The sequence below is a fragment of the Tiliqua scincoides genome, chromosome 2 (assembly GCF_035046505.1).
Source record: "Tiliqua scincoides isolate rTilSci1 chromosome 2, rTilSci1.hap2, whole genome shotgun sequence".
Classification (NCBI taxonomy): Eukaryota; Metazoa; Chordata; class Lepidosauria; order Squamata; family Scincidae; genus Tiliqua; species Tiliqua scincoides.
The window spans coordinates 149,950,793-149,977,605 of NC_089822.1; the positions used below are offsets into that span (position 1 = coordinate 149,950,793).

General features: G+C 46.9%; 1 protein-coding gene and 1 pseudogene across 1 annotated transcript; both read left to right on the forward strand.

Annotated features, from left to right (window-relative positions):
* AATK (apoptosis associated tyrosine kinase) lies at positions 1–26,567 on the forward strand. The gene is given in 15 exon segments (XM_066616789.1): positions 1–126; positions 2,648–2,791; positions 4,429–4,570; positions 8,964–9,043; positions 10,080–10,198; positions 11,943–12,030; positions 13,065–13,198; positions 15,858–15,942; positions 16,446–16,567; positions 17,759–17,908; positions 19,339–20,740; positions 20,743–22,257; positions 23,009–23,174; positions 23,841–24,074; positions 26,539–26,567. Coding segments are annotated over 15 exon segments (4,455 nt in total). The 5' UTR covers positions 1–81.
* On the forward strand, positions 26,145–26,261 carry LOC136642447 (5S ribosomal RNA; annotated as a pseudogene).
* Positions 26,568–26,813: the final 246 nt, after the last annotated feature.

Below are 26,813 nucleotides of genomic sequence, written 5' to 3' on the forward strand. Positions count from 1 at the left end.
CCCTTGAGTGAGCTCTCTTGGTCCTCTTCTCTGGTGGTTGTGGCCGTTTCCTTCTCTGGTCTCTTCACTTTCATCTTCCTCATGTTGGCCTGTCTGTGCTGCAAGAAGGGGGGCATAGGCTTCAAGGTAAGCACTGACGGATGCTCATTACCCTGGGGGAGGGGGAAGGGTTACTGCACTGCACTGCACTGCACTGCAGGACTCGAATTTAGTAGAAGGGGAGTGTGGTGGTTATCTTTTGAGTCAGTGCTGACCCAATTGCTTCAGACCTTCTCTAGAAAGTGCTGCTCTGCAAGGAGAATGGGCTTAACACAGGGTGCTCCTACAAGGGCTTAACCAATCTGAACCTTTTGGTTGGTTGGCAACCTTCAGTCTCGAAAGACTATGGTATAAGCCTACAGCACCCAGTATTCCCAGGCGGTTTCCCATCCAAGTGTTACCCAGGCCTGACCCTGCTTAGCTTCTGAGATCAGATGAGATCAGGAATGTGCAGGGAATAGCCTTATCATCCAGTATCGGCAGGTCCAAGTAGGATAATGCAGGAACTATTCCTGCATTATTCCTGTATCCAACTATGCTGCATCCAAGAAGGCAGGTATTTTTTTTTAAATTTAAATAAAGTAGCATGGGTTGCGATAGTGTAGAAACTTCTCCTTGGGAAAAGCAGAGAAAGGTATAGAGAGAAAGGAAGAGAAAGAGGAAACTGACAAGTACAGGATCTCAGCAGCATCAACTGTAAGAGGAAGGAGCAGTCAAGCAGTAGCCTGAGGATGATGAGGTGTGGATGGATGGCTATAGTGAGCACCAACACCTCACAAAGCCTGGAGGCAGGGATGGATTGACAACTGAACTTCAGAACACAGCAGGGGCTGTTTGTCTGGCAATGTGTAGGAATGGGGGGGTGGGGGGGTTGAAGGAGACTGGCTGAGTCCTACCAAGCCTAGAGGAAGATGTGGGATGTATGAGAGGAAACTACTGGATGTTGAAGAAGTAAGAATCAGTGTGAGAGGATTGTATATGTATGGGTGTCATGCCCAGATCAAGACCTGGTTAGGACTCCAGAGGACTTCTTGGTTATATAAACATTCTTTCTATGGGTTGGGGGCAGGGTCATTTGGCAAGCAGTATCCTGCTCACAAACTCAGTATAGTTTTAAAAGACTCCAGTCCAGAGCTAACAGGTGTTATCTTAAGTTGTTGTTCAGGTGATGGGGTTCAGAGCTCAATAGAAGGGCATTCCTTCTGAAGGCCAAAGTACCTTTTCCTCAGCCTGACAATTGGGATGTTGTGCCATGAGGTGCCCAGCGGGTTGCCATTACTGCCCCAATGTTTCTGATGGCATATGGGAGGGACTGCTTACAAGGTGTGTTGCAGTGCCTGAAATACTTACTGCCTCCCTGTAGCTATGCTACTGGGCTCAGGAAAATAGAAGGAAAATGCACCAGCACAGGAACAAACAGAGGAGAACATTTAAAGAATGTACTTGAAGCCTTTTAATATGAAGGCCCACCATGTTTCAAGATGGACCACTCTTCTTTGGAGTAGCTGAAGTAAAACAACTTACTTACAGAGAACAAAAACATTTCATGCACACTATCTGCCTCAATAATCTGTTGCAAGTGCACCTTTTGCAGGTAAGGAAGGGCTTAACCACAGAGAATTTTCCTCTCTTGACTGTGAAGCCTTCATTGTCCTCATGTGGTATTATAGGGCACTGTTGACACTGGGTTCCATGTTGGCTCAATAGGAAGGGGGTGGGGTTACCCCTGATTCCAAAGGAGGCACTGAGAACTTGGTTTGCATGACATTATTGTTATTGTATTGTTGTTCTTGTTCTTCGTTGTTTGTTCAAATTTCTAGACCCCTTTCCCATAAAACACACAAAGCGGTGTACAATAACATGAAGTCAATCAATGCAAATAAATAAAACAAAACAGCTGAGGGCCAGGAACAAGTGCCTATCACTTCTTACCAGGGTTGGTCATTTGGTAGGGGCCTCTTTCTAAGTTCCCCAACCATCTGGGATCCTCCCTTCACCCAAGCCTGGCTTGGTCTGCTAGCCTGCCCTGGAATGGCCCATGAAGGAGTGGGCAGTAATGTGACCTCACAAGCACAGAATGTGCTGAAGAAATGTGTTCCCTCATTGCTAAGATTCTTGCGGAGGCTCTTGGCAGCCAGGCCATGGTGGAGGTGGGGGACTGGCATTGGAGTTACAGACAGGCCTGTGGGTTAATGGCTTATAGCAGTAGCCAGGTTTTGTTGTGGGAACAATGAAGCACTTCAGACCCCCTACGCTGCCTATATAGGGGCACTGGCGAGGTTTGTGAGCAGCATGCATGCTTTCCACATGGAAATGTCACCTCTGTGGTGGCAGAAGCACAAGGATACCATGGCACAAGACCCCAAAGGGTGATGCTCACCCTTTCCTACCTTATTGCGGGGGCAGCCTTCGGTGGGAAAAAGCTCAAACAGGTAATTGGAAATGCCTACTAGCCTGTGACTAGCTGAATGAGGTGAAGCTGTTGTAGCCTTAGAAAGTGGTGGGAAGGCTTGTTGCATGCGGTGGGAGGTGTGGACAATCTCTGGGAAGCAGGGCACGTCAGGATTTTGCATTTATTAACACTCTTTCTCTGGGCACTCTTGCCTAGAGCTGGAGAAGCGAATCCCGGGAGAAGAGGCTGAGGATGGTTTTGAGGTGTCTGCCCTGCACGGGGGCCAGCACAGTGCCAAAAACAGCCTGTAATGTAGAACTGGGGAACCCTGGGCAGCCCTCCCCCTGCCCCCTGACCAAGGTGAGGCTGCTTCTCCCTCAACTGTGTTTATGATTATGTCTCTCACTGGGGGGCAGGATGGAGGGAGCAGAGCAGCCGCTACTGACCACACAAGCCAACAATCAGGGGAAAACAGAACCCAACAGTTAGGCAGGGCAAAAAGGGCTCTTGCTCTGTATTTGTATGTCCCTTGGGTCTTACCAGTCATGCCATGCAGAGATGAGGCTGGATTGGGGGTGGGGGACTTGGAAACAGTAGCTCTGAACATTGCCTGCCCCCAGTCCTTCAGTACTTTGCATGATGGGTGAGCTCCTCTCTGAGTCTGGAGAGAGTCTTGGCAGTAATACTTTGCCACTTCTCCTTGAATCCTGCTTTTCAAAGCTTTCTCTCCAGCCATAGTTTCATGAAACATCCTTTTTATTTTGAAAGGAAATTTGAAAATTGGCTATTGTTAAATATCCTAGGAATTGTTACCCTCAGGACCTTGTCCTGAAACTTAGCCTGAGTTCCTCACACAATTGGATGTGCGGAAAGAAAAAGAGAAAGAGTGTGAGTGAGTGCACGGCTGTCTCTGTACCCCCCAGTTTCAGTGGGTGTGTTTGTAGCTGGTTGGGAGTATGTGAGTGGCTGCATATTTCATGTGCCTGTCCTCTGACTTGGTTCATATGTGCCTTTTGGCATGGGTGGTTGCTTGAAATGGAACCATTCAAGCACAATTCTAGAGGGGCAAGCTGTTTGCGTGAAGTGACTTTCCACATGACTCTGCTCTTTATTCCCCACCAAAACAAGGTTGGGCGTGGTGCAGCTGAAATTGCCCAAACAGTCTGGGAAATTTGCTTCACAAAAATGGACAGCTACATGGAGATACACTCATGGGATTCCATTTCAAGGGGCTATCCATAGGAATGAATGTGGATAGGAATGAATGCGGCCTGTGTAAGGTGTAAATATATTCATTTATCGGATGTGTTTACTCCTCCCTCAGTCTTTATTATGGGCATATTGGCACTACAGCTAGTTTATTGGTAATTCCCTCTCCCCAGAGAATCCTGTGAATTGTAATTTGGGCAGTAGGGAGTGGGAGGGATTTGTAACAGAGAATTTACAGCATCTCATCAGACCACAGCATCTCAGTGGGAACCATGACAGTTAAAGTGATATAAAATGAAGAGAGATTCCTAGTTAGATCCTATATGTGAGGGGGCTGTGAATGGAGATCTTTTGTTTTCCCAAGTGTGTGTATTGCAGGTATGTGTACAGTTCTGCCACTTGGGGAGTGATGTAGACGGTGGGGAGGAGAAATGTTTCTGCTCTCTTCCATCTGTCTGCTTATTTACATTGCTTCAAGTGTGCAGAAGAGTGGAAGTGTGTTCTCCCCACCTCTCTCCATGTGTGTGTATGTGTGTGCATGCATGGGTTATGTACGTGTGCCTGTGCCTCTGCATACAAGGTGGTGATAGTGATGGTGATCATACTTAAAATAATAATTCTCTCTAGTGTTCTAAGTACGCCAGATGCATTGTTTCAGTGATCCTTATAGAAACATGGATGGGAATGTGTGTCTTACAAAAGTGACTGCTTATTTCTGCACTGTCTACATGGGTATAAAAATGCCCTGTGCTGGGCTCTTTTTCCTCCCTGTCTGTCTTTGCCCCCAGGAATTCGACAATGCAGAGGGAGAAGAATATGCTAGTGAATTCTCAGCCCAGGGCTCACCAGCCACACAGAATGGCCCTGAAGTTTACATTCTGCCTCTCACTGAAGTCTCCCTGCCCATGTCCAGGCAACCTGGCCGCTCAGGTAAACCCCTTGAAGCTTCTGTGTAGAATGCCAAATTCCCTGCCAACATGAATAATGATAATTTCCTTCACAGCATACCCAAGGTTGTACCTTTGCACTCCCTGCAGCCATAAGTGACCTAAAATCAACAGCTAGGATCCATGCCCACAATCATGAATAGAATCCCCAGTCACGTGGGGAAAAGACTTTCCTTTAACCGATGAGAACATGGGCACGTCATTGTGGTGTAATGGCAAACTAATCTGCATTGAGGGATCTGATATTTGAACATTTTTTCAGAAAAGGCTGGCACCAGTGCAGAGAGTAAGCATGATGGTAGAAGCAGTAGTACTTGTTAGCATTGTGGCTCTTATTATTAAAGTGTGCACATGATGCTGTACAGATTAGAGGCAAAAAAGACAGCCCCTCATTGAAGGAGCTTACAGTCTAAATTTTTGGCAGCAGAGAAGAGGGTAGGAAGGCAGTGGCAAATGGAAGGCTGAAAGTAGGAAGGCAGATGAATGGGAGATGAAGTTGCACATCTTTGGGGGTTTCTTTGGTGCATCAGGGGTGGTTCCAAGCTGGACTTTTTCTCCATTTCTGAAATAATTGGCTCATTCATGCGTAACTGAGAATCCAAATATCACACATGTGAGTTTATTGCCTTTTGATGGTTTCTCTGACTATTTACGTCTTTTAAATGCTGGTTTCATTTTGTTTTATCACTGGAGCAATTGTATCACATCCACTGGGATGTGCACAAGGAAGGCACTATTGCTGCCCCATGAAGTTCTGCCTTATTATCTCAGCAGTGGATTGTTTCACTAGGATTTCTGCCTCTGTTCCTTCCCTCATTACATTTAGAACCTGCTTTAGTTCTCCCCCCCTTCACTATCTTGTTGTGCTGAAATGCAAGCACAGTAATGAATTTTTTTTTTTACACATTTCATTACTATACCCCACTAGAGCTCCAAGGAGAATGGGCTTTTCAGCCATTCAGCTGCAGAGAGGTTTGCAGTGTCTTGTTGCCTCACACGCCTCTCCCATATTTCTTGTGAGGATGATTTTGCCTCCCCCTCCTCCACTTTTCCCAAGCTACAAGATGGCAAAGGAATCTCTCGTTTAGTCATTCAGAGGTGTTCCCTTGTAAGAATAGCCTCATGTGAGTGAGATATTTCTTTACCTTCTGTCTCAGAGGGAGGGATGATGAGGTCAGTTGCTCAAAGTCACAGAGCAGCTCAGTGCCTCAAGGTGAAGCTGCTGCTCCTGCCCCTTGGAGCTGTAGCTGAGTAGAGCAACACAAGTTAGAATGTAATTTTGTATTTCTGCATTTGGACTTCAGTGCAACAATGAAGTTAGTAGGGAAAAAACCCTATGTGAAGGAGGAAGGAATGTGTCCTTGCAGTGAGGGTGGGTATTTGGGTATGTTAATAGAGAGATTTTGTGCTATATTCCATGCTGTGTGAAACCACAGCTATAATTCCACCTTCAAATCACTGTGGAACTTCAGTACTGACTGCCTAGTATGGAAAGGACCCATTACAGTCTCCAGTGAATGGCTGTAAGTAACACAAATAAATGAGATGGGATCTTCTATTGGTGGAGAGTATGCATACTCTTGAGATGTCAAATGTTCTGAGTAGCATGGAGATGCTATATTTTTACTACAAGATGAATGATAAAAATATGTGAGTTGTTGCCCCTACACAGCAACAACTGCCTGTCAAGTAGCCTTGAAGCAGCCAAAGTGAGGCAACAATAGGTTTTTGGTGGTTTGGACCCAAAGATCACAGGGGAGGCAACAACTGGGGCTCATTGTTACCCTCCCCCTCCCTGGTATTACCTAAACTCCAAAAGACAGTAATGTGCAGACAGCCTACTTGTGTAGCTTCAACAATTCCTTACCTATTGCAAGTCTCCAGACCCGTCTCCTCCTCCTCACCCATCATGAAGGAAAGAATTCTCTAAGTCCCATTGCCCATAACCCACTTGCAGATGCTTCTTGATACTGTATCTGGGTGGCTCAAATCTTCCTTCCAGTCATGGAGTTTGGTTCCTTTCACCTACATCTGTCTTCTTGGGATGTGGATACTTGGCTGCCTTTGGCAGCAGTTGCCGTAGAGGAGCAAGTAGCTTTTCTGGCAACTTCCTTGGCACATCTGATGGTTTGCTTATTAACCATGTCCCACCACACTCACATGTTGTTTGTTCATTATCACAAATTCATAGGTGGCTGTGTTGATCCACAACTCAAAGTAGGATAATGCCTTTATAAGCACAACAAGGTATCAAATAGCAAGTTTTCAAATCCTATTGGATTTTTCATCAGGCTGGTGAGGAAAGGGTAGGGGAGAATAGCAGGGACTTGTACGGTCTGCAGCTTATAAAATCAAAAGATGGAGTTTAGATATCACCCCAATATTCTGGAAATATAAAGTGGGGGGATCAACTCATTCCATTCTCCAGTACTAACCAAGTTACCTTCCAAGACAAAGATCAGGGAAAAATGCTGGGAAATTTCCAGTATATTCTCCAAAATCCCCCTTTACACCCTCTAGCCCAATGGTTCCTAAACTGGTGGGTCGCAGCCCACCAGGTGAACTGAAAATGGGCCATTCCCCCTTCAGGGGAGTGGCCCAGGAATGGGTGCCCTGATGGCACCGCAGCAATCGTGGCGGTGCATAGACCCAGGGGCTTTTCTACTTACCTGGGGGGTTGTGTTAGCCTCCAATCACTCCGATTGGAAACTGGAAGTGGACTCCAGTCACCGATCAGAGCCCTATGGAGCTGCAGGAAGGCTCACTGGGGGGGGGGGGCTGTAAGCATCCTGGACCCTCGTGGAGGCCAGCACAACGCCCCAGGTAAGTAGAAAAGTCCAGGTCCTTGCACTGCAAGGATTGCTGTGACGCTATTGGGACAATCCTCCACCTCTGCCCTGCTCCCACCAAACTTAGCTTGTTCCCAAAGTCTGAGTAGGGTATTGGGAACTGCTGCTCTGGCCTGAAGAAGAAGAATCCTATAGAATTTGAAAGCTTTGTGTTTGATACTTTGTTACCATTTGGTGGCCCTATAAAGACATTACCCTTCTTTCAGTTGTGGATTACTGTTTAACACAGACATTCTTATACCTAAGAGTCTGTATGGTGGCATCTGCTGAGATGTGGTGGGCACCTTATCCCCTGTCCCCCAAGTATTCAGAAACATACACTAAATTCAGTGCTGAAAATTTTTTAGTGCAAGTATGCCAGATGGAGACATAAAGGGAGAGGTGGTAGTGGCTAACTTTCTTTAGTAAGCCCCAGGTGCATCTCAGGTGCTAGAGACTTGTGTCTTCATATTCTAGCAGTGCTGTGCAGTTGTTCTTCCAGTCCCCCTCTAACTAGTACCTTCCAGATTGTTCTGGTTTTTCAGATGAGTGCCCTGGCCTGCAACCCAACAGTGCCATCTTGTGGGGTTGGGATGGCAAGGCATTCTCATTTAGGGCATGCAATAGATTTCACTGAAAACTTTTCTTCAGTGAAAAAGCCAGCTTGAAACAGGTGCCCAGTCTAGGCTTCCTCTGTTAACAGGTGAGGCGGCAAGGCAAGGCAGGAAGCAAAGAGGTAGTGAAATCCTAGGCTTTCCTTTGGGAGACCTGACTGTGCCCTTTTCACCTCAGGAGAAGTTGCTCCCTCTCCAGGCCTGAGCATTTCATCTCCCTGCCACTCCAGAGACAAAGGCTCTTTGGTCCCCAGCTCCCACAAACCCTGCATTCCTTTCCATGTGAAGTGGATGAGGAATTTAAGATGTGCTCTACTGGGTAGGCTGGAGAAGGGTCAAGTCAGCTAGCCGTGCACTTGGTCCCCTCTGTTCTGCCCACAAGTATCTGCCTGGTGCAGCCCTGTGTGATCTGATTGGACCTGAAGATAATGGCTTCAGTGTCCAGCTGCAGCCTGCACTCCTGGGCTCAACAATAGGGCCTTTGCTTCTCAGTGTGATGAGAACAGTGGCGTCTGGCACTAAGGGGGCGAAGGAAGGGATGACACCGCCTGCTTTCTGGGACATGGGACTGCTTATTGGGGTGGGGTACCGCACTGCCAGTTTCTATTGCCTGAGGCTTGGAAGTACAACTGCCTGCATCAGAAGTTCCTTGTGTATACATGTGTGGGGATCTTGCCCACCTTCCTTCTAGGTCCGGCTCCATCAGTGGAGTAGAGATGCAGCGAGTTCCAATAGCCTGACCTCAGTAGCTGGGTTGTCTCCTTCTCTTTGTGGACTTCCGTATGTCTGGTCTTGTAGGTAGCCTTCTTTCCCAAGTCCCCCTCTTCCATGGAAAGCTAGGATGAGACAACAGGCAAGGGTCAGTCTGACACGGCAACAAGTTTGCCAGAAAGGATATGCCAGCACTGAGACTGCTTTATGTGCTCCTCCACAGTGCAGCTGCTCAAATCCACTGACTTGGGACGCCACAGTCTGCTGTATCTCAAGGAAATTGGTCATGGATGGTTTGGCAAGGTAAGTGCTTATCTTGGGTTTGGTCCCAGATCACTGATTTGCAAATCAAGACCACATGGGAAGTGGGGAAGCTGCAGGTCTCAGAGACTCTAAGGAGTAGAGGTGTGGTTAATGGGGTTCCTTTGATTTCCTTGAGTGATTTTTTTCCCTCCCTAGTGATGCTATCTGGGAGTGAGACTTGACCAGTGTGCTTTAATTACAGGCTACCTGGGGAGTTTTGACTAAGGCATGCAAGTGAGGAATGTATGTAGTGGAAAGAATAGGAAGAAGTCACTATGCAGGGGGGTTGCCAGGGCAGGAGAGGCACAGGGTTGGAGAAGGAAGTGGTTAGAGTGGACAATAACCAGTTTGAGAACTGGCTATGTAATGCAGAGGCTATGCGATATTTAGAAGCCAGTGCAGAGAAGAGTGCATGTTAGTGGAGGTTTTACTAGGCCTGCAGAGGTGCTTATGATGGTGCATTTTAACCCTGTGTGAGCTACCTTGAGAGCCTATATTATGAGCTTGAAGTGAAATGTTCTGTGTAGATTCAGCCCAAGACCATGCAAAGCAAAACTGTAGACCTGATATTTCAAGCCAATTAATAGTTTAACCTGAGTCACTTTTTAGGCATATGAGAACTGTTTTTTTACATGATCACAAGAATCTTGCAAAGTGATTGCTGTCAGAGATGAAGGAGGTTGGTTGTGGTTTGCCAGGTACTGTCTGATGCAATGGCTGAAACCAATGCATGAAAAAGTGTTTGCAAAACCTGGTCTGTATATTTGAAAAAGTATATGAAAAACCTGGAGGGTGTGTGAGCTTCATATTGGTGCTGAAGAATTGTGGTGGGCTATCAGGTTAGACTGGGTTTTGAGACACGGGCCCAGTGGATCACTTACTCATTGAGCAGTTCCATTTTGCATTCTTCACTATGCTTGCCCTCACAACAGCCTTACTATTCAGAATGTGCAGAGATGACTTCCCTTAGCCTTTGCCTGACACAGCTCATAGAAGATCAAGATATGTGGTCTACGCTTCTCTCTCTTTCTTTTAGGTCTTCCTCGGTGAGGTGAATGCAGGACTCAGCAGCACTCAGGTAGTAGTGAAGGAGCTAAAGGCCAGTGCCAGTGTGCAAGATCAGATGCAATTCTTAGAAGAGGCCCAGCCATACAGGTGAGTACCTGGGCATTCCTTCAGCAGGGAACAGGTCGGATCTGGGGTTTCTCATTCCCATAGGTCTCAAAAGAAGATTCCTTGGGACTTCATGTGTGGGCACTCTGCTTGAGACTGATTCAGTTTGCTAGGAAAGCTCTGCCAATGGGCAACCTCAGCTAGATGATCCATTTGGTCTGTACCCTTTCATCATACATTCAATCAGCCAGGGAAATTTCAAGTGAGAGATAGAGGGCAGGTTTTGTTTTGGTAGAGGGCATAACATTTTCACATTTACCAACATGATGTGTGACCCACAAAGCATGGCAGTGAGAAGATCTCTTTACCATTACATCAGTACTGAGGAGCAACTTCAGATCATTCTGGAGCCCTGAACTTGGACTGCTTGCATGACTTTGACATGATGTTGAAGTGGAGGTAGAAAGATGAGAAGGCTCTTAATTCTGTGAGTTGGGGTTTTTATGTCTTCCATAGAAGCTGAGTGAGAATGTACTTAATAAGTATATATACAACATGGCTGGGAAAATCCAGTTCCCTCAGCATTCATAATATATTTTTAGCACAGTGCAGAGCTGGCACCAAAAATCTTGCTTCTTTTTCCTGATACGCATGATTGTAATTAATTAATTGAGAATAACTGACATACGTTATATGTATTAGCATGTATGAAAAGAATCCACTTCTTTTGAACAGCCTGGTTGTGTGTAACCAAGCATATGTCACTGGACTGGAAGGCGGATAGGAGGGTTCCAGCTTGGAATCAAAGGGCATTGACAGGCATGGGAGAGGACGAGTGGTGCTGGAAAAGCAAAGAATGACCGTAGTGACTCATGAATGAACAACTCCCTATTGTTTTGCAGACATGCTGGGGTGGCTGGCACAGCTTAAGACCCATTAATGCTTTACTCATACGGGCTATTTCATAGGAACCTTTCTCTCTGCCCCCCCCCCCCCATGAACCTGTTGTGTTTGAAAAAGAAAGGAAAAAATTGCACACCAGAACAGATCTTTCTCACCTAACTTCCTTAGGCCATCACCTGTGGGCCTAGCCTGCTGTCTTCCAGCTGTCCTAGCAATGGCCTTTTTGCTTCTTCTTGCTTTTTAAATGACACTTAGGGCCCAATCTTAACCAACTTTCCAGTGCTGATGCAGCCACAATGCAGCCCCAAGGTAACATAACAAATGTTTCTTTACCATGAGGAGGCCTCCATGACCACCCCCTCCACCACAGGATACAGCACACACCCCATTGGCACAGCTGCATCAGTGCTGGAAAGTTGGATAGGATTGGGCCTTAAGTCACTAGCTGTTTCCCTATCCGTTGCTATCTTTCTTGCAGCCCAATCCTATTCATGTCTACTTGGAGGTAAGTCAGTGGGTTTACTCCTGGGTAAATGTGGCTAGGATTGTAGCCTTCGTTTCCTTTGCTCTACCCACCCCAGTACATTCTGAAATGCCCTGCCAGCTCTGCAAATATCATGTGCAACCTCCTGATTTTAGAAATGGGCTATGTCAGAATGCCAGATGCAAGGGAGGGCACCAGAATGAGGTCTCTTGTTATCTGGTGTGCTCCCTGGGGCATTTGGTGGGCCGCTGTGAGATACGGGAAGCTGGACTAGATGGGCCTATGGCCTGATCCAGTGGGGCTGTTCTTATGTTCTTATCTGCCCTTCCCTATCCCAGCTCTGTACCTTTTTCCCCTTGCTCTTTTCACTCCCATTCAATTTTTCTCTCTCCCCTCCAGAGCACTCCAGCATACCAATCTTCTGCAGTGCCTGGCCCAGTGCGCAGAGGTGACACCCTACCTGCTGGTGATGGAATTCTGCCCACTGGTGAGTCATTAATAAAGGCAATCCCATTGTTTCCCCTCTTTTCTTTTCCTGCCTTGCACTCCTGTCTCAGCCCCTGAGTTCTGGGGAAGGCAAGTGTGTCAGTCTTTGGCTGGTCACTTGTCAAACCATTTTTGAGGATCCTGCTATGTCACCTCTTGCTTGTGTCACCTGAAGCCATTTGCTCCAGAGACATCTTTGTATAGGGTGCCAGCTCTTTCCACAATATTATCTACATTGCATATGTTGATCTGTGGAGTGAGATGGGTGCATGAAAGAATATTTCAGTAGGGGTGTTGGACTAAGAGGTCTTAGCACTTTCAAATTCTGTTTCCTCTTAGTGGCATTGATGCTTTGGCACAGTGTTTCTCAAACTGTGGGTCAGCACCCACTAGGTGGATTGCGAGTCAATTTCAGTGTGCATTTTATTTTTAATATATTAGCCTTGATGTAACCCTGGTAAGTGACTGTGTTTGGGGAAATGTTACAGACCTGTACCTTTAACAGGCTATTGTGTACTGTATATGCTCTTAACTATGATAGTCAGTGGGGCTTACTTCCAGGTAAGTATGGCTAGGATTGCAGCCTTTGGGGTGTTTGGGGAAATTTTCAAACAGATCAGAAACTACTTGGGAAGGTTCAGGGGGGTTCTTCTTTATTTTAAATAAATTTTTAAACTTATTGTTAACTTTTAATTTACTTACTTATTTGATTTGATTTTGTCATATGGTAGTGTTAAAAATTTTCCTGCTTGATGATGCCACTTCTGGCCATAACATCACTTCCAGGTTAATGGCATCACTTCCAGTGGGTCCTGACAGATTGTCATTCTAAAAAGTGGGTCCTGGTGCTAAAGTGTTTGATAACCACTGGGTCACCTTCTGTTCCCTGACCTGAGGCTTGGCATCACACCATTTAACTTCATTGCATAGATGCTTGCTTTCTCATGTTCTTCACCAACCCACTGAGACCTCACAAGAGAGTTCCATAAACAGTGATAGCCATGGGTAACACTGCTGCTGCTGCCACTCTGACAGGGTGACCTGAAGGGCTACCTTCGAAGTTGCCATGCAGCTGAGGCACTGGCACCTGACCCCCTGACATTGCAACGCATGGCCTGCGAGGTGTCCTGTGGCTTGATGCACCTTCACCGCAACAATTATGTACATAGGTAAGAGTTCCTATCTGATGGTTTGCTTTCTGGTGTGGCATGTGGAAAAAAATACTTGAGAAGGGCACATTTCCTTTCTTGAGCTGGAAGTACCTAAGTAAGGTATTGGATCAGGCATATGAAGGCATATGAAATGGCGAGAATTTTGCACACAGTGGTCCATGGAGCAATAGCTGTAGCTGTCAGGACTATCATGTGTGTCACCAGGAACATCTACAGACCATCAGTAGATCGTTGACAAGATGTACCACCAAGTTCTACCACAATATGCGCTCTACGTGGGGCTGCCTTTGAAGACGGTCCGGAAATTACAACTAATACAGAACACGGCTGCTCATGTGGTTGCTGGAGCACGTCGGTTTGACTCTGTTGAACTGTTGCTCCGGTGGCTACACTAGTTGCCGGTTCTGTTCCGGGCCCAATTCATGATGCTAGTTTTGACTTTTAAAGCCCTTTACGGCTCGGGTCCGGGGTATTTGAGGGACCGCCTCCTTCCCTACAATCCTGCCCGTGCTCTTAGATCATCTGGGGGGGCCCTTTTGACTGTGCTGCCACTAAGAGATGCGAGAGGGGCAGCGGCCAGGAAGAGGGCCTTCTCAGTGGTGGCCCCCAAACTGTGGAATACCCTCCCCTTAGAACTGAGAACTGCTCCCTCGTTGCTAACGTTTCAGCGTGGGCTGAAGACCTTTTTATTTCAAAAAGCTTTTAATTGTTGACAGGCTGGCTGGCGTTCTTGCTTTTTATATGAAAATCCACGGGGTTTGTTTGTTTTTAATTTTTTTTAATTATTGTAAATTGTTTTTTTAATGTATTTTTATGGTGTTTGTAAGCCGCCTTGTGTGCCTGCTGGGCAAAAAGGTGGGTTATAAATTAAATAACAAACAAATAAATAAATAAATAAATATGGCCTTAAAGGGCAGTATTGTGGAAATGTGCAGAGGCCCTAGAGTTGGGCATACCCAGTATGCTTGCATATTTCTGAGAGACGAGTGCAGATGGGGTGCTTATACCTGGTGACAGTGGCTGGAAGTGGTGATAGACCACTGAAGGAATGAGCTATAGTATGGAAAGTGTGTGAAACTAAGCATGGATTTTTGAAAGATTTGTGGAATACACTGGTAATGGGCTGTGGAAAACTTTGGGTTTTGGGGTGGGAGTTGTGGTCTAAGAGAGAGTTGAGGGCTAAACCCTGAGATGCTGGGTGGGGAGTATATGGGCCTTAAGTAGAAATTCATGGAGTGTATGCTATGTGGAGGACATATGTCCAGCACTGCGACTTTCTTTTTCTTCTCTTCTCCTGCTTGGACACCTAGATTCCAGTATATGACTTCCAGCAAGAGACCAGACCCCCCCATGGACACTTCTGCAGCACCTGCTCTCACCACCTGCTCCTCCTCCCCAACAATATCCTGGTGCTGAGTGAGTGGCACGCAAAGACTCCAGCATCAGTGATTTTGTTGAAGAGGGCGAGCTCTGCCATCTCCTGATGATGGGCTGTTCTTTCAGGAGGGGAGGAGGGAAATTGACTCAGGTGTAGTGTAGTGGAAAAGAGGATAAGTTAATAATAATAATAAAACAGGTATTTATATACCGCCTTTCTTGGTCTTTATTCAAGACTTTATTCAAGGCGGTTTACATAGGCAGGCTATTAAATCCCCGTAGGGATTTTTACAATTTGAAAGAATGTTCTATCTTACAAGAACCACAACATTCAGATGTTTCTTTCTTGATCTGGTTTCACATTCTGGCCTCCATCCTCCCACGCTCAGAGCAGATGGAATAACTCTGCTCAGCTTGTCAGCTGCTTCAAGGTCGCACGGTGCCGGTGGCCTCGAACTGGCGACCTTCGGATGTTATCTTCAGGCAAATGGAGGCTCTACCCTCTAGACCAAATTAGGAAGTCCTTGATGCGGGAATGGGACTGTAACTCAATGCTAGAGTGCATGCTTTGCATACAGAAGGTCCCAGGTCCAATATCTTGCAGATCCAGGGGTCCCCTGCCAGTTAGTTTAGACCATACTATGTTATCTGGTCCAATGATCTGACCTGGTATGAGGCAGCTTCATAGGTTTGCCGAGAACTCACCCAGTGGCCATAAGCCACTGTCTTGCTGTGATGGCAAAAGCTGTACCTGTCATAGTTCTAGCTTCCATGACATACTTAAAGGTACAAGAGCTCTCTCTTAGTGGGTCTGCACTTTGTAACCCTGAATGGGATCCGTCCATGTCTTGTAACAAAGTACATTAAAATGCTGCACTTACCAAGGATACAGGTTGCTGTAGAAGCTTAGCTGGGAGATCAGAATTTGGGAGAACGGCAGGCAGTTGACCATGGAATTTGCTGACGTTTTAGCAAGCTCTGTTTGGTGTATGGCTAGAGATGACTTTCAGGCTCTACTTCTTGCAGGTTTTATTGCTGACACGGCATTTCCTTGGAGAGTCAGATGTTCGTTATCCATGGGCCATGCTGATCTTGGTGTGCCTAGCAAACTTAATGGGGATAGAATTTCGATTATACCCCAACACATCTAGTCAGTCCTTCCTCACTTCCTGCTTCTGCAACCAGCCCAGTCTGGGTCATAGTGTGTGAACTCCCCTATCCAGGCTGGTGCTTCCTGCCTTCCATTGTGTAATCCCAGCTGGGTGTTTCTTTTGTCTAGTGACCTCGCACTGCGGAACTGCTTACTCACAGCTGACCTGACTGTCAAAATTGGCGACTATGGCCTTTCTCACTGCAAATACAAAGTAAGTCTGCTTTGGGATAGGAAATGAGACAAGATCACAGATATTGGCAGGCTTTTTGTGCAGAGCGTACAGCGCCAACAGAGCAGTCATCATGGGGTGAGGGGCAACCTGGTTCTGGGTACAGACATCTAAGTGGAGAGGATGTGGAAGGAGCAAGAGTGAAAAACAAGGATTTTATCCCTGTACGCATAGGGCAAGTCTTAGGCCTCAGCATACCCCTGCATAGGGCCATATTAACCTACATGTTGGGGATGGGATGACTGCGGCCTGCCATTTCTCTAAGCAATAGTGTCATATGCTCATGGCTAAGTGGGGGGGGGATTAAGAGGTAGAAGCACAAAGGCTTGGTGGAGTCAGCCATATTTTCCACCAGCAGTAGTGAAGAGTAGAGTTGACATCAGTATGGTGATAAGGAGGGTGAGTGGGCTGGGCTGCCTCTGCCTGATTAGTTTCTGTTGGTGCCAGTCTGACGTGGTCTTGCTTTGGCCCTGCATGCCTGGCAGGATGACTACTTTGTGACAGCTGACCAACTGTGGGTACCATTGCGCTGGGTGGCGCCTGAGCTGATCGATGAGGTACATGGCAACCTGCTTATTGTCGACCAGACCAAGTCCAGCAACATCTGGTGAGAAAAATCAGGGTGGGTGTGATCCTCTGGGTGGGATATGGGGCCATTTGAACACGAGAGGAAAAGGAGCTTTATCAAAACTCCACATAGTCAGATCTGCAACTGATAGGCCAGGACCTGAGCTGAGGGATGATGGCTCTGGGGCCAGTCTAGGGCTGTGAATATTCCATGCATGACTACTCTGAGCAAGGTGAACAGGAATGCAACTTTTCATCACTGAGTGAAGCTCCTGCTCTCTTGACTCTGCTGTTTAGGTCCAAGTGCCATGAATTACGCTTGGCATGGGTTGCTCTTGTGAAAAACATTCTCTATGAGAATGAAGCTGATTTACCAAAGCAACCAGGCTCTTGGCTTTCTACAGAGCATGGCCTGCAAGAGAACTACTCCAGTGCAACAAGGCTAATAGATATGCCTGCTGAGTGTGCTTCTTCAGCATGGTTTGGGCAGTGCATACCCTAGTAACCCTCCCAGCTAGTCAGCTGTAACACACTGTGTATTTGGAGCTAGTTTTAAAAGTTGTTTGGAAGCTGCAACTAGTCTGGAATGCAGCAACCAGATTTCTGGCAGTAGCCATAGAGAGCACAGAACACCAGTCTTAAATGAGCTCCACTTATGAGCAGTTTATTCCCAGTTAAATTCAAGGTGCTGGTGTTTACCATTTAAGCCATTTCTACCCAATGTTGCATATATGCAACAGGGACCAAATGTGTATGCCTGTGGGCTGGGCAGAAATGGGTTAAAACACTAAAACAGAATGCTTTAGTTTTTCACTTCTCCAGGTCTAGGATAGAGAACCTTCTGATATCTCTGCCTTCTAATAGGATAGTGTGAACTATGAAATGGACTTTCTTGTAGTGACCCCTTAGTAATGGAATCAATTACCCATTGAGACTAGATCTTGACCCTTTTAATTGGGCTTTAAAGACCCGTCTTAGGCAGGCTTTTTATGGTTAATGTATCTATTTAGTTTTATTACTTTCTGTTTTGGAATTCCCCCTTCCTTTATCATATCCTTTGCATAGTTTTATTAAAATTTTATTGTATTTTGGTTTTAACCTCTACCTGGAGAATTGTTCCACTAAGAGACAGACAGACAGTAAATTTTCTAAATAAGTAATTTGATTGCCTTGTTTCAAAGGCCTTTCTGCTCTGCCTCTCTGAGCATTTTGACCTTCTCCTTCTTGGTAGGTCGTTGGGTGTGACCATCTGGGAGCTGTTTGAGCTAGGCGGCCAGCCTTACTACCACTACTCAGACAGACAAGTGCTTACCTATGCCATCAAGGAGCAGCAGCTTAAACTTCCCAAGCCACAGCTCCCACTTTCACTATCTGACCGTTGGTGAGTGAAAGTGTGGGGCACGGGTCTTCCAAGGAGGGTGTGATACAACCAAGGATCAGAGACAGATGATGGGCACATAAGGTCAGCAGACTGGTTTGGGCATGTAGGATCAATTGGGTAAGCAGATGTTGACAGCTACCTTCAGGTCAAAGGTCCCACTTTGCTTTCCCACTTCAGCCCTTCCTTTAGTGACAGTGGGCATGGGAAGGATGCGAATGTTGCAAGCTTGGTGAATGTCATGCCTAATTTCTAGCAAGAAACCAGGCTCATCACAAAATATGTTCTGGTGAGAGGGCCTAAGTAGATGAAAAATCATTACAGACCAGACTGCTGGCAGGGGCCAAGTGAGAGACCTACCAGTTCAAACCTTGCCTCTACTATGAATTCAGTAGATTGCCTTTGGAAAGCCTCTGCATAGCAGCAATATGGGGTTGAGTACTAAAATACCTTGTAGGGTTGTGGTCAGGGCAACATTAAGATAAGTCAAACACTTTACAGACTTAAAAAGTACTATATAACTATTAAGTATTATTATTAAATCCAAACAGCCTAATATGTTAAAGTTATTTAATTGCATAACTTTTTAGAGAACAATTAGGTGGAATTTTGCTTGCTTGTTTTTTCTTATATCTCCACAAGTAAACAGGCTAGAGACATTTTTTAAATGGAAGTTGAACATGCAGGGAGTAGGGTTGGAATATCCCTTGCAAGAAAGGGTTGGGAAGGCAGAAGGATCAGGGCTCACTTAGGATGGAATAAGGATTTGCCCATGACAAATGCATTAACCAGTTCCATCTGACAGTAAGAGCGCAATCCTAAGCAACTTTCCAGCACTGGCATAGCTGTGCCAGTGGGACATGTGCTGCATCCTGCAGTTGGGGGGCAGTCACGGAGGCCTCCTCAGGGTAAGGCAATGTTTGTTCCCTCACCTCGAGGTTGCATTGCCCTTATGTCAGTGCTGGAAAGTTGATTAGGATTGCACCCCATGTCGCCTTACTGATCATGTACATGGCTGATATTCTCCACTTCCAAAGCTGTAAGAGGATACAGTTTTTCCTTCAAGGAAAACTGGGGTGTCAGGTGGGGACACAGGCTTGAGATATGAGGATGGGGTGAGTTTGCACAGTTGTTACTCTTCCTCTGTGCACATGAGCACATAACATGCATACACTTTCTGTCATTGCAGAGAAGTGCAATTTCCATACTTGAAAGCCCAATCCTACCAATAGGATTGGATGTAAGTGTCTTGCAAGTTAGGGTGAGGGTGGAAAGGTGGCATGAGGTAAACAAGGAATTGGCTATTGTAGCAAGTGGAATCTTGATTGGAAGACTAATGGAATGGCTGGAGGTGAGTCAATTCTAGGCTGGCTGCTGGATATACATTGCCTTAGGAGCAAATATGCAGACCCGCCTCTGTTCTCTACTCACAGGTATGAAGTGATGCAGTTCTGCTGGCTGCAACCAGAGCAGCGCCCCACTGCTGAGGAGGTGCACCTCCTGCTCTCCTACCTGTGTGCCAAGGGAGCTTCAGAAGCTGAGGAGGAGTTTGAGCGGCGCTGGAATTCCATGAAACCTGGAGGGGGTGGGGGCTCAGGCTCTGGGTCTGGCTCCAGCCACGTGGGTGTTGAGCTTTCATCCTTTCCCCTGCTAGAGCATTTCTCCAACGATGGTGATGATGTCCTGACAGTCATGGAAACGAGTCACGGCCTCAACTTTGAGTACAAGTGGGACCAAGGCAAAGCCGAGCACCTTCCAGCTTCAACCATGAGCCCTCGTGGTGCTGCCCGCTATCACGAACTCTATTATTCAGCTAGCAGTAGCAGTGGTGGCGGGGGTGGGCACCTTAGCCTGGGTGTTTCACCCTCCTGTTACGAGTGCAAAGTGCAAGGCTGCTCCGTCCTGCACACACCAGGGGTGGTGCCAGTTCTGAGTGCCCATAGCCCCTCGCTGAACAGTGAGTACTACATCCGCATTGAGGAGGCAGCTTCGGAGGGGAGTGGGACTGACCTTGACTACACCATGTGCTCCTATAGCCCCGAGTTTGGCCGTTCCTCTCACTGGCAAACCAAGGATAGCCATTGTGAATCAAACAATAGCCCCACCGTTTCACTCACCATGGAACCTCTTCTAGGCCACCCAGCTCATACTGACAGTCACTGGCAGCCCCCTGAATACTTCTCCTATGGAGGACAAGGGGACAAGGAGGTCCCATACTATGACGCCTCCCCAAAAGACAATGCTGAGAGCTACCTGCTCAAGGAACCTAGTGGTTCTGAGTGGCCTGTTGCAACTTTGCAGAAAAGCATCTTTGCAGATCCACTGGGTGTGTCTCCCTCAGTGACCTCCACTTACAAAGAAGCCACAGCAGACTCTGTCACTCTGGAACTGAGTGAGGAAAACTCATGTGATGGTAGCCCAAGGAGTGGAGGGGGTGAGAATGATGAATCCCCATCCCCAACCTCCAGTAAGCATTGGACATCTAACACTTCATCCAACAATAATAGCTGCCCCTCGCTGCGACCATGTGAACCCCCTGCCAATGACAGCTGGTGCTACCGGCGCATGATCACCTTCCAGGGCCTCATGGCAGAACCACTGTGCACAGTGCCCCGAGATGAACCCACTTTAGGGATCAGGGACCTTCGAGCAGCACTGCTGGGTGGGGATCGTGCGGCATCATCTCACATAGGCTCCCCGTGCCCAGACACTGACTCGCCTACAGAGGAAAAAATGTCAACTGATGTAGCTAGTATGGAAAGCAGCAAAGAAGAAGCTGTCGAGCCCTTTGCTGAGAGGGAAGAGGAGTACCACCAAGCCACACCACCACCATCAGGGAGACAGATTTGATGACATCATCCACACAAGAAGAATTAGACAACTCTGTAGATGCAGGGGGCTTAACAGTGTTAATTGAGGAGCCATCAGGAGCTGAAGAAGACGTCCTTGTGGAAGAGGCCCCAGCTGAATGTCCATCCATTGTGCCACAAGAAATCAACATAGAAAGTGGCAAGAGTGTCAACAGTGAACAGGACCGGACACCAGAAAAGACAGTGTCCAGCACTAGCTTTCCTGACTTGGATGAGGCCAGTGATGAAGACACAGCTGAGCTCTCATTGGGTGTCTTTACTGACCTCCCGATTGATTACCCTGAGCGGCAAGATATCATACCCAGCTTCAAGTCCTTGCAGAAGCAGGTGGGGACCCCTGACTCTTTGGAGTCATTGGACATCCCCTCCACCACCAGCTCCTGTGAGGCATTCAGCCCCACCACCTATGTGCCCTCAAGCCAGCCTAAGGCCCTGGACAGCGGCTATGATACAGAGAACTATGAGTCACCTGAATTTGTCCTCAAGGAGCCTCACGAGCCACGAGAGCCAGAAGCCTTTGCCCAGCTTGGGAGGTCGACGCAGGAGGACAGGGAGGACCCAGCCAAAGAGCTGAGCCTTTCCAATTCCTTCAGTGCAGAACTGCAGGGGTTAAACGAGAAGAACCCTTACCGTGACTCCGCTTACTTCTCAGACTATGATACTGAAGGGGGAACTCGGGAGGATGGGGAAGGGGACAGTGATGGTTCTGAGGGGCAGGAACCTGAGGCCTCCCAAGCAGAAACTGAAGGGCTAGGGAAGGTCTCAGACCAAAATGGCAGTGCAGGCGAATCTCTGCCCCCCTGCCCTGAGGCTACTTGCCCCTGTGGAGACAGTGTGGGGTGCACCTCTCCAAAAACTGAGAAAGAGGCCATAGGGGAGGGTCCTGTCAATGTGTCACAGGAGTTATTGGTGAATGGTGTTGATGCTGCTGAGCTGGATTCAAAGTTACCCGGAGAGAAGACTGAAGGGGCCGCTCCTGTGTCTCAAACAGCAGCCCCCACCAGATGCTTCTTTTTGTCACCCGTGGTCATGAGTCCAGAGGCACCAGAGGGAAATGTGAGGGACACAGGGCTCCAGGACAGTGTGGTAATGGAGACTGAGCAATCTGAGAAAGTGCTGGAAACTGGCAACCATGAGGAGGCAGAGAGCGGCCCTGGACTCTCCAATCTATCGCTAAACCTATCAATGGTGCCAGCCCAGCGCTCCCCTATCCCTGCTGATCCAGAGGAAGAGGAAGATGACACAGAAGACAGTGATGAGTCAGATGAGGAACTGCGGTGCTACAACATCCAGGAGCAGAGTGAGGAGAGTGAAGAGGAATCGCCAGCCATTCCCATTGTGGTGGCCGAGAGCCATAGTGCTCGCAACCTGCGCAGCCTCCTGAAGATGCCCAGTCTGTTGGTGGAGTCCTTCTGTGACGATGACCGCAAGAAGAAAGCCGTCTCCTTTTTTGATGATGTCACCGTCTACCTCTTTGACCAGGTGACGTGTTAGGAGTAGGGGCTGGAGGAAAGAGCCTAGAGGGCAGCCTCATAGAAAAAACAAAAACTCTGCAGAAGGTCCTACTTAACAGAGAATGTATCCTGTGCTCAAAATTCCCTTAATAAGTGCTGGGGCCATCTCCCAGCCTCTGAATACAGCACACATGATATTTATGCGTGATTCATTTTAAGACACGCAGGTTGACAGTATGCCCTACCACAGTGTTTCTCAACGTTTGTCCTCTACTGTACCACTTCACATGGGCCACCTATTTGAAGTACCACCGGAGACATTGCCAGTTACTTCAAGGTTCAGAGGCCAGATATGACATGACAAACACCAGTAGGAGGCTCAGGGTGGACAGGAGGGCTTTTCCAAGTGTGGAAAAGCTTGCTTTGGAGCCTCCTACTGCTGTTTGTTGTGTTGTGTTCCTGGTCTCGCTGCCATGCGGAAGGTGCCCAGTGGTCCCATGAGTACCACCAGATACCAGCTCAAGTACCACTGGTGGTACCTGTACCACTAGTTGAGAAACACTTCCCTACTATATACCTATAAGCCCAGACAAACTGTTGAATTAACCAAATGCCCAGGCCTTAATTTGTAACATCTTCACTAAATTTAACAAGTATAGAAAAAGTATGGTAACAAACAAACAAAGAGCAAACTGCTTAACCCCAGGAGCATAGCTTGGACTGCTGCAGATGATTCCAGAATATGAGCTATCTGTATTCATTGTCTATCCTGTGCACAGGAAAGCCCCACAAAGGAACTCGCAGACCAGCCTTTTCCAGGAGTGGGGGATCCGCCCCTGGCACCACCCATGCAGAAAGACAGCAACACCACTACCCCAGGCCCAGCAGACAGGATAGATCCACCGAAAAACTCCCTGGAAGGAAGCACCTCTGAAGAGAGTAAGGGTAGGATTCAAGTCAAGCTTATGATGTGGGGAGGGCCCATCACTTCCTCTCAATTCCTCCATGAACAATTCTGCACTCAACCATTTTTAACTTGGACATTACCTCCCTATATGTTGCTCTCCATTCATTAAGTTGAAGGGGAGAACTTATTGAATTCCATTTTGTTGGAACTTTGGCAGCATGTATGCTTCTTTTGCCTGGCAAGGGTGGGTGTGTTCCATACATAAATGTTATCACACCCTCTATTGGGGACATATTTGTCACTCTCCTCAGAGCCTATCCCTTGCCTATATTAGTTCACTCCATCCTAAGATGTTTCTGTTCTCCATCTGCTTGATTCAGAACAGGTGGGTTTCTTTTTTCACTGTGTCTTGACAGGTACATTATGAACTAGCAAGGAGAAATCAGCTTTCTTGTTCTGTGTCATTCAGTGGTATCATTGGTGAGCTGGCACTATGCTTAACTCCAGGAGCAGCTCACTAACAACTATGAGTATTTGACCACTAGAGGGGGAAAGAGAATGATGTTATGGGAGCGTTCATTATATAGCAAGACACCGTTTGGACTCTAGGGAACTCTGATAGGGGCTGAATTACTAGGCAGCAGAAGACAATAATCCCAGTATGGTCAACCCTGATTCCTCCCCTGTGACTTTTTTCTCTCTAGGTGGTGGTTTTGAATGGGATGATGACTTCCCACTCATGCCAGTGAAATCATCCCTCATGTCATCGCTGACGTCGACGGCACCTGAACCTGCCATCCCTGGACTGCCGCCCACACTAGTACCAGTGCAGAAGCAGGTGCTTCCCATCCAACTTTCACGCTTCACTGTCTCACCTGCCCCAGTGTCGCGGTTCTCCATCACACATGTCACCGACTCAGACGCCAGTTCTGTAGGAGGTAAGGTACATTCACACAGCAGAGGGACCCTGGAAACCCTCAGACCTTTCCAGAATCTTTCTGTTCTTGAACTAGCCATAGCTGGAGAAATACCGCATGATCTGCTGTAGTTGTCGCAACCAGACTATAAAGAAATATTGAACATTGGAGGAGGGGTCTGACAGACTTCTGTGGGGCCCTGCTATAATGCACTTCCTTATGATGCTTACTCACATCCTGAATTTTAAAACAAGGCTTAACTCACTGAGGCCATGTCTAGGTGAGATTATCTGAGTTTACCAAATGCACATTTAAGCTACTTTTCCAGTTTCTGCATGAAGTGGGTAGAAGGAAAGCATAGGAATTTGAACTCTTCTTTAAAGAGGTTACACTTGAGCTTTTGCAGAAACTTATAGATACAATCTATAAAATACTGTATAGATACAGTCCCTGAAATTCTTAAAGTGCTTTCCTTTTAAAATGTACAGGTGAGACAGTCTCTTTAGGGCAAATTATACATTTTTTTGGACCAGATATTCTGGAATTAAAATAGAGAGTTCTAACTGTTCATCCTTTGACAAATGCTAAAGGTTAGTTTCTTGTAAGCACAAAAATAATGTTCTGGTCCACTATTATAATGTGGTGCACTTTTTAGTCTCTTAACGTCTGTGATGGTGGTTGGTTCATTCTAAGTAGTGGACTTTTCATAAAAGCAGTAACTTTAAGTAATTTATCAGTGGCATTTCTACCACTTCTTGTTCATTTATAAGGGTAGGTGTTCACTTTGTGTGCCACAGGAAAAAGCAGGAGTATAAAGGCACCACTTCTTCTTTCTACTGAATTTTATAAGGGAGTCCACAGATTTCCTGTGTGAGGAGACACATGAGCTCTTCCCACAATTTTGAACTTGCACATCTCTCCATTGGGGAAATGCACAGACTCCCTTTTTTTGTTAATTCACAAATAGACTTTAACACATGCTGTCTGGCAACTGTAAAGTTCCACTGGGGGCCACTGTAAATCACAGAACTATCATAGAGAGAAGAGGGAGTTTGTTTCCTTTAAGAACCAAAGAAGAACAGCCCCACTGGATCAGGCCATAGGCCCATCTAGTCCAGCTTCCTGTATCTCACAGCGGCCCACCAAATGCCCCAGGGAGCACACCAGATAACAAGAGACCTCATCCTGGTGCCCTCCCTTGCATCTGGCTTTCTGACATAGCCCATTTCTAAAATCAGGAGGTTGCGCATACACATCATGGCTTGTAACCCGTAATGGATTTTTCCTCCAGAAACTTGTCCAATCCCCTTTTAAAGGCATCCAGGCCAGATGCCATCACTGCATCCTGTGGCAAGGAGTTCCACAGACCAACCACACACCAAGTAAAGAAATATTTTCTTTTGTTTGTCCTAACTCTCCCAACACTCAATTTTAGTGGATGTCCCCTAAAGTGTTCAATTTTAGTGGATGTCCCCTAAAGTGGTTCTGGTGTTATGTGAGAGTGTAAAGAGCATCTCTCTATCCACTTTATCCTTCCCATGCATAATTTTGTGTGTCTCAATCATGTCCCCCCTCAGGCGGGGACAAAAGCTTAAATTGCACCAAGAAAAGCTGGATAGCCTTACCTCATAAGGAAGGTGCCCCAGCCCAGTAATCATCTTAGTCGCTCTCTTTTGCACCTTTTCCATTTCCACTATGTCCTTTTTGAGATGTGGCGACCAGAACTGGATGCAGTACTCCAGGTGTGGCCTTGCCATCAATTTGTACAAAGGCATTATATTATTAGCTGTTTTGTTTTCAATACCTTTTCTAATGATCCCAAGCAAGGAATTGGCCTTCTTCACTGCCACCGCACATTGGGTCTACACTTTCATCGACCTGTCCACCACCACCCCAAGATCTCTCTCCTGATCTGTCACAGACAGCTCAGAACCCATCAGCCTATATGTGAAGTTTTGATTTTTTGCCCCAATGTGCATGACTTTACACTTTACATTGAAACGCATCTGCGTTTGGTTTTATCAGCCTTACAAAATTGAATTCGGGTTGTCTGTTGCTTGGTTCTTCATTCAGGCACCACATGGAGTTAATGTCAGCAACTGTTACCCTGCACGTGCCCGATCTTGTCTGATCTCGGAAGCTAAGCAGGGTCAGGCCTGATTAGTGCTTGGATGGGAGACCACTTGGGAATACCGGGTGCTGTAGGCTTATACCATAGTCTTTCGAGACTGAAGGTTACCAACCAACCAACCAACCAACCATGGGGTTAATCACAGAACAGGTTAATTGAACAGGGCTATATACAGTTCCCTGGCAGGGCTCTCTAACTTTTTTCAAGCTCAAGAGAAGCTCAATTAATTCACTGCCTGAAAACAACACAGAATTTTATGGTATGGAGTCTGTGACGTGAGAAGCTAAGAGGAAAAGGATTACCAGGCCTCTGTTGTGCTGCCCCACTGCTAACTCAGCCTGTTCCCTTTTCTAGGCAACAGTGAAGATGGCGACAGAGAGTGATCTTGGTTCTGCGCTCCCTTTTGGACTTCCCATCCTGCCCCCTACAGTATCGGTTTCTGCATCGGGGCAAAGGAGTAAGGATTGAGGCCCAGAACCTGGGTGGAGATGAAGAACTCCGTGGGGCCTTGCTCTTATTTTTTTAAGAGGCAGATTTTATCGGACAGATCATGACTGCTGCTAGGTTGGAGCTGCCCAGAGAGGCAGTTTGCAGTGTGGGTGTGAACGTGTGTGTGCGTGCCTGCGTGT